This window comes from Vicia villosa, linkage group LG3, assembly GCF_029867415.1.
Source record: "Vicia villosa cultivar HV-30 ecotype Madison, WI linkage group LG3, Vvil1.0, whole genome shotgun sequence".
NCBI lineage: Eukaryota > Viridiplantae > Streptophyta > Magnoliopsida > Fabales > Fabaceae > Vicia > Vicia villosa.
This window is the reverse complement of record NC_081182.1, coordinates 206,228,173-206,236,421: the sequence shown is the minus strand read 5'-3', so window position 1 is coordinate 206,236,421 and position 8,249 is coordinate 206,228,173. Positions and strand designations below refer to the sequence as shown.

The 8,249-nt window shown below is 35.9% G+C and overlaps 1 protein-coding gene across 1 annotated transcript; it reads right to left on the bottom strand.

Annotated features, from left to right (window-relative positions):
- Positions 1 to 4,711: 4,711 nt before the first annotated feature.
- On the bottom strand, positions 4,712 to 6,661 carry LOC131659800 (uncharacterized). The gene has a single exon (XM_058928935.1). The coding sequence runs from the start codon at positions 6,659 to 6,661 to the stop codon at positions 4,712 to 4,714; it is 1,950 nt and encodes a 649-aa protein (XP_058784918.1).
- Positions 6,662 to 8,249: the final 1,588 nt, after the last annotated feature.

The window sequence follows — 8,249 nt, the reverse complement described above, 5'->3', positions numbered from 1 at the left end:
AAATCATAAATGGAATTTTGTATATTTTTAAATAAGTTAATAATTGGAATTTTATATCTTAAAAATAAATAAATAAATAATAGGTCTTATATTCAAATTCACATTTTTATAGTCAAATATTCCTATAAAATTATTAATTTATTAGTTTAATGTGGTTGCATATACAATATTTTTAATTATATACTACAAATGTTATTTTTTTATATTAATCATGCAATAAATTTTTTATTTTTTAAATTAATAATAATTAATCAAATATATGCATGTTCAACAATTAGTTCAAAAATCAGATAGTCCTATATAAACGAGATTTAAATAACATGATACAGTCATTACCTTTATCTTAGCCACTCACCTAATAAATTAAATTTAGGTTTTATCAAAGTTTTATTAGCTTAATCGTTTTATATTAAATATATATTTTTTCAAATAGAAAATAATTTTCTCTTAAAAAGAACAATAAAATCCTAATACAAAGAAGTTCGTTACTCATTATTAGCTTAAACAATATTATGATATTCATTCATTATTTTGAACGTTCCATTGTTCCAAATACTTTGATTAAAATTATTGAAAAACAATCGTCAAACTTAAATCATTATTAAGTATATAAGTGAAATAATATTGATGGAAAACTAAGAATGAAATTTAGTTATTTATTTATGATTAGCAAATAAATAAAGTATTTGAATTTAAATTTAAAATCACAGACCAATATTAACTAAAATTTGCAAATTAGCAAGTCAATATTGATAACTTTTTAAAAGTTAAATATTTTTAACTGAGTTATTATGAGATCATTTCCAAAATTATCATAGTTCAAATCTTCAAGTCCTCTAGAACCTGTTTTGTGGACTCTCGCACTATGTATGCAGATGATATTATGATTTTCTGTAGAGGAGATTTCAAATCCTTATCTGCCATTACTAATTTTCTTAATACTTATGCATCTTGCTCGGGTCAGTTTTGCAGTAAAGCTAAGTCCATCATTTATGCTGGTAGGATGTCTAGTAGTAGACATAAATCCCTCTCTGATGTCATCGGATTCACCATGGTTGCCCCCCTTTCTTATACATGGGGTTCCTATCATTAAAAAACCTAAAGCATGTCATTTTCTTTTTTTGGTAGATAGAATCAAGATTAAGCTGGCTGCTGCTGCTTGGAAAGTTAATCTCCTCTCCATTGCAGGAAGAGTCCAACTGGTTAAAGCGGTTATCCATAGCATGATGGTGCACTGCATGTCCATTTACTATTGGCCAACTAGCACCATCAAAACTATTGAAAGATGGATGAGAAACTTTATTTGGAGTGGTGGCATGGACAAAAAAAAGATGGTAACGGGTGAGTTGGAAAACCTGTTGCAAAAGTTACAAGGAGGGTGGTCTTGGCATAAGGTCTATTCATGTCTTTAATGAGGCCACTAAGCTTCATCTGTGTTGGAATTTTTTGAAACAGAACAAGAGCTGGTCCAGTATTCTTGCTGCCAAAGTGAAGAGGAATTATGGAGTCATCAACTATTCTGTAAAGTCCTCAATTTGGAGCAGTATTAGAGGAATATATTCTATGGTCAAGGAAAATTGTCATTGGCTAATTGGAAATGGGAATAAAATCAATTTCTGGCTTGATAGTTGGATTGGGGAACCTTTAATGGATATTTTTAAGATTCCTCAAATCTTTCATAAAACACTTACTGTGAAAGTTGGTTCTTGGTTGGTTAATGGTTGTTGGGAAATTCCAACCAATGTGCAGGTGGCCTATCCTAGTCTCCTCCCTCTTATATCCCCAGTCGGTTACGCCTTGGTCTGAATCTGAAAACAGTTTTGTCTTGTTTGCGGATGATAATGGGGATTTAACGGTTAAACACGCTTATGACTTTATTTTGAAACCACAATTGAAGGATTCCTGGTGATCTTTCCCTTGGAACAACAACATTCCTCCTTCAAATTCTATGCTGGTGTGGAGATATATTCATAACAAAATGCCTACTGACGACAACATGATAATTCGTGGTTTCTTCTTCACCTCCTTGTATTTTGTTTGTAAAGCAACTCATGAAAGCGCTCATCATGTTTTCTTTGACTGTGATTTTGCCAAAAAGTTAGGGCTTTGGATGTCTAACAAGCTTCAATGTTCGGGTATCTGTAAGTTGGAGGACTGTTACATGATTTTATAGAAGAATTGGCCAGAACAAGCTAAAGTGGTTGTTTCTGCTTGTTTCACTAGTGTTTTTCACCAAATTTGAAGAGCAAGGAATCTTGCGAGATTTGAGAATCAAGAGACTGATTGGGAGATCTGCAAATCGGTTATTTCTTCTCAGGTCAGAATGGTGGGAAATGCTACGATTAAGTGCTCCAATTCTGCTTTGGCCAGCTTCTCGGTGTTAAAAGCGTTTGATATTGGTACAAATTTTTTTTCCAAGTTCATTTCATCTTTTTGTTTCATTTCTTCTTCTCTTCTTCTCCCATCTCTTCTTCTTTCATTCTCTCAAGTAAAGGGTGTATTCATCCAAGGTACATTTTTTTCTCTTTTTTAAAATTTATAGTCATGTTTGTTGAATTGAGTGTTGTATAATATTAAATTTGTATTTGTATAATTTGTTTTGTTTAAAATTTTTACTGATATTGTTTTTGTATAATATATTGTGTTTGTATTTTATTGTTTTTGGATGTTATTGGGTGCTGTATAATATATTTAAAATTTTATTTGTATTAAAAATATAAAAAACAATTGTTTTTAAATAATAAAAACTATTATTCAAAATAGTAATATTTTTAAAAAATAATATTATAAAACAGTTTAAAAATAGTTTAATTATATTATATTATTTTTTATACAAATTTTTTAGATTATAATATATATTAATATAACTATATAATTATAATTTTTTAATATGACAATCTGCAATTTGCTAGGGGTTTAACCCCTCACAAATTCTAAAAAATAGAAATTTGCTAGGAGCTTAACCCTTAGTTAAATGCTGACATAGACTTGGCACCTACCCTCTGTGTCCACTGCGCCTATGCCTGTGGATTATAAATCTGCAAAATATAGATTTGCAATTTGCGAGGGGATTAGCCCCAAGCAAATAATTTGTGATGCCCTTCTTAGCTAGGGGTGTTATCCCCTCGCAAATTTATGTTTTCTGAGGGGTTTTTGAAAGTTGTGAGGGGTTTAACCCCTAGCCAAACAATATTTTTCTTGTAGTGATATTCAGATCTATATATTCAAAGTTTCTTCTTGTGATTTGCTAGCTTCCTCATTTTGCGTTAACGTCTTTACCAAGTGAGTGTTTGAAGGTGTGAACACTCGGATCGTCACCAGAGGTGTTGTCGCCGACTGTTTTTGCGGCCGACCACGTCCCCTTCCTATTTCCCCTACTCCTTTGATCCCTAAACCGAAGTTTAAGAGTTTTGAAATTCTGGACTCAGACACGCGATGTCTAACAGGATGTCACGACATTACTATCTGAATATTTTTAAACAAATGAACAAGAAGTAAACAAACATATAACAACACAAGAGAGTTGTTAACCCAGTTCGGTACAAACACACCTACATCTGGGGGCTACCAAGCCAGGGAGGAAGTCCACTATAAGTAATATCAATTTAAGGTAATACAGTTCAAGATTACTCCTTTCACTTAATATCTACCCAATGCAACTTCAACCTAATATTACTTAGATCAGAGATTCCACTCACTCCCCCTCAATCACAGCAGTGATGAATAACGCTCAATGAATATGGATAGAAGACACACTTCAAAGACACAGCTTGATCTTGCTTAAAAGCTTCAATCAAGTACAATGGTACTCTTGCTTAAAAGCTTCAAGTACTTCTTACAACTCATACAAAAACACCTAGACCAAGACAATCATCATGATGATTGTTTGGCTTACAAGAAAGCTAGAACACAAAAACTTAAACACGAAGAACTCTTAAAGCTTCTCAATACAAAAACCCTAATCTGGTCTGCAGCTTCTTCATAATATATATAGCCTTCAGAAAACGCAGCAGCTGGGCCTTGGATCCGAATTAGTTTTAAACCTAATAAAACTAATTTCCACAAATCAAGGAACCTAAAATAAGAGCAATTAAAGACGTCCTTGAACAGATCAAAATCCAATATTTCCAAGTAAAACGCATAGGATCTTAACAGATCACATAACCATAATTAGTAACAGAATAAGACGTAAAAACTACGAATGTCATGACATCGGCCTTGACATCAGGTAAAGGCCTGCATAAGTAAAACTTCACAACAGTAGAATGCATGTCATGACACCAGTTTTGACATGATAAAATCACAATGAGTTTTACCAAAAATTACAGCCAATCAACAACATCTACAAACTCCCCCTTTGGCAAATTTTTGGCTAAAACACGAATAGATGTAACCATATAATATCAGAGCATACACAGCAACCAACAACACCAAGAATACAGAAAAATAAATTTTGTAGGCAAACAATACAGAAAAATAAATTCTGTAGGCAAACAACAGCCAGCTTGATTAATCACCAGAAATCCAGAAAACATCTATTTAATCATCTGTTACAGAATACCACTTATCATTGTCAAGGAGAACCAGAAAACATCCAAAATATCAGAAAACAACAAAAAAAAACCAAAATATCCATCACTCCCCCTTTTTAGCCACAAAAGGAGCCAAACACAAACAAAAGATCAGCATGAAAGAAACACCAGAAGAAGAGCTAATTGTCAGAACCATCAGTCTCTTCATCACTAGAGCCACTAATCTCTTCATCACTAGAGCCACTAGTCTCTTCATCAGCATCACTACTCCCAGTATCTTCAGTACCCTCACCATCCTCGGCCTCTTCCTCATCACCACTATCAGCACCCTTGTCTTCATCCATATTGTCACCATCATCATCTGTAGACTGCTCAAGACTTTGAATGAGCTTTTCAAGCCTCATCTTCCTGTTGTCCAACTCCTTACAAGTCTCTTTCAGCTCAGCAATGAGAAAGGTTTTGTTAACAGACTTGCTGGGTTGTGATGTCCCAGCAGATGTTATGTCATCTGACCTTTGGAGCAGCTTATAGTGAAATGACAAAGCACTCTCCCTCTTACATACAGAATCTTTAGCTTTCAGAATTCCAGGGTGTTGCTTGAGGATTATCCCACATATCAGGGATGGAAAAGCAATGGGTAGCTTGGTAGCAGAAGTACCAACATGCCTCATAGTTTGATCAAATATGTAGGTTCCATAGTCAAATTTTGTCTTGGTTCCCACAGCATATATGAATCTACCTAGGCCAACAACAATGGTAGAAGTGTGATTGGTAGGCACCCAGTTTGCAGCACCAATTTTGTGCAGCAAGGCATACCTGACATTCAAAAGACTAGCAGACAATTTACTCTTTATGGGCCATTTCTTAACCTTACCACCAGTGATAACTTTGCATACTTCATTGTCAGTTACTTCAAGCTCAGGTTGAGCCTCAGCATCTCTACCTAGATAGAGGTTGATAACAGTAGGGGAAAAATCTATACATTTTCTTCTAACATACACCTTATGAAAATCCTCAGTTCTTCCATCAGCACAATCTTGAGACAAATTCACTATAAATTCCTTCACGAGCATTTCATAGCATTTAGAAAAATGAGTAACAGTTTTAAGCAAACCTGCAGATTTGATGAGCTTCATGACCTCTTGACACTCCAAAGCATCATTTGCAAGTTCTCTTTCCAGAGCCAGCCTTCTTTGATAAACAAACTTCCACTGGATAGCATTTGAAGCATAGTGCAGATAAATGTTGTCCAAGGGAACATCACGGACCTTTGTGGAGGATTTTGTGACAGCAATCTTCTTCCTTGAAGGGATGTCAGGGACATCACTTAGGACATTGTCTTCGGAGTCAGAAACACTTCTTTCTTTTCTCTTCTTCACAGCAACCTTGCTCCCAGTTCTTGAAGACTCAGCAGAGACCTTCTTGATCTTTTCTTTGGTGGCATTCTTTAGAGGAGCAACCTTTGTCTTGGGAGGATGTTGATCATCAACCTGCTTTCCCCTTCGAGCCTTGACTCTGTTGGAAATGCTGGAGATGAGGTCATCATCAGCAATGTCAATAGGATCATCAAGATTATCCAGATCCACCACATCATTTGTATTGTCAGTAGGGCGAGTAACCTTCTCTTTAAGAGAAGTAGCAGTGACCTCTTCAGCTTTCTCTGTTTCAAGAATCTCCGCATCTTTATCTTCAGATGCTTCAACATCTTTAGCATCAGAGCCTTCAACATTGTTGGTTTCAGATGTCTCAACATCAACATGATCCTTGCTAGCATCAACCTGATTATCTTTGCTGTTCTCAGGAGCAGGAGCTTGGGCTAAAGGGACAGATATTCCTTCTACCTTGTGACCTTCATTCAAGATTCTTGTGACAAGGCCTGCGATTGCATTGTGGACATAAGCAGTCCTTTCTTTATCCCTAGCAGAGAACGTTTCTGGAATAGACCCACCAGTTGATTTTCTTGCATGCATCTTTCTTGGTATACTACCAACAGGATCAATGGCTGGGACCGAGTTCAATGGCACAACATCCAGTACAACATCTTGATCACCTACCATATTTGGTGCCCTAGAGTCGGATGCAGTTTCAGAGCGAGGAATAGTGTTCTTTGAGGGAGAGGTCTGAGACATGTTGAGACTGAATGGAATGATGGAGAGAGGTTTGTGAATGCAGCGAATCAGAGAGGTAGCGTGAATGCCGAAAATAGGTTTTGTGGGAATGGGAACCGTTTGGAGAAGGTGTAAAAGAGGGGGAAAATACACTTTAATATGTAATAATAACAAATATTTGGAGAGAATGATACTGTTGGCCCCACACCCGGTTAATTGCTATAATTCTTCACAAAGACAAATGCCTAGCTTACTTCTCAAATTTTCAAATTGATTAGCATCCAAAGCTTTTGTGAAAATATCAGCCAGTTGGAGATTAGTAGCAACATGTTCCAAGGCAATTACTTTATCTTCAACAAGATCTCTTATAAAGTGATGCCTAATATCAATGTGCTTGGTCCTGCTATGCTGGATAGGATTCTTTGAGATGTTAATGGCACTTAGGTTGTCACAATATAATGTCATGACATCTTGTGTGACATTATATTCTGTTAGCATTTGTTTCATCCAAACGAGCTGAGAACAGCTACTTCCTGCTGCAATGTATTCTGCCTCTGCAGTAGATAGGGATACACAGTTTTGTTTCTTACTGAACCATGAGATGAGGTTATTTCCCAAGAAGAAACATCCTCTTGAAGTACTTTTTCTGTCATCAGCACTTCCAGCCCAGTCTGCATCACAATATCCAGTGAGAATTGGTTCACACCCATGAGAGTAGAGCATGCCATACTCACAAGTACCATTCACATATTTCAGAATCCTCTTGACTTGATTTATGTGACTGATCTTGGGTTCTGCTTGATATCTGGCACACACCCCAAAAGCAAAAGCAATATCAGGCCTACTAGCTGTGAGATACAGCAGGCTTCCTATCATGCTTCTATACAAGCTTTGATCAACATTTGTGCCCTTTTCATCTTTGGACAATTTTAAATGAGTAGGTGCAGGTGTTCTTTTGTGACTAGCATTCTCCATCCGAAATTTTTTGACAATGTTTTTGGCATACTTGCTCTGAGAGAGAAAAATTGAGTCTTCCATCTGTTTAACTTGCAGACCAAGAAAGTAAGTTAATTCTCCAACTAGACTCATTTCAAATTCTGATTGCATCTGGTCAACAAAATGTTTAATCATCGTGTCTGACATCCCACCAAACACAATATCATCCTCATAGATTTGAGCAATCAGGATCTTTCCTCCTTCATCTTTAACAAAGAGAGTTTTATCTATCCCTCCTTTCCTGTAACCATTACTAGTAAGAAACTTAGTTAGTCTCTCATACCAAGCTCTAGGGGCTTGTTTCAGCCCATAAAGAGCTTTTCTTAGTTTGTACACATGATCAGGATGGTTTGGATCAGCAAAGCCTTTAGGTTGTTCCACATAGACTTCCTCACTCAAGTAACCATTTAAGAAAGCACTCTTCACATCCATCTGGTATAGTTTGAATTTCAGAATGCAAGCAACTCCTAACAACAATCTAATTGACTCAAGTCTAGCAACAGGAGTAAAAGTTTCATCAAAGTCAATTCCTTCAACTTGAGTGTATCCTTGAGCAACTAGCCTTGCTTTGTTTCTGATTATAGTTCCCAGTTCATCTGACTTATTCTTGTAA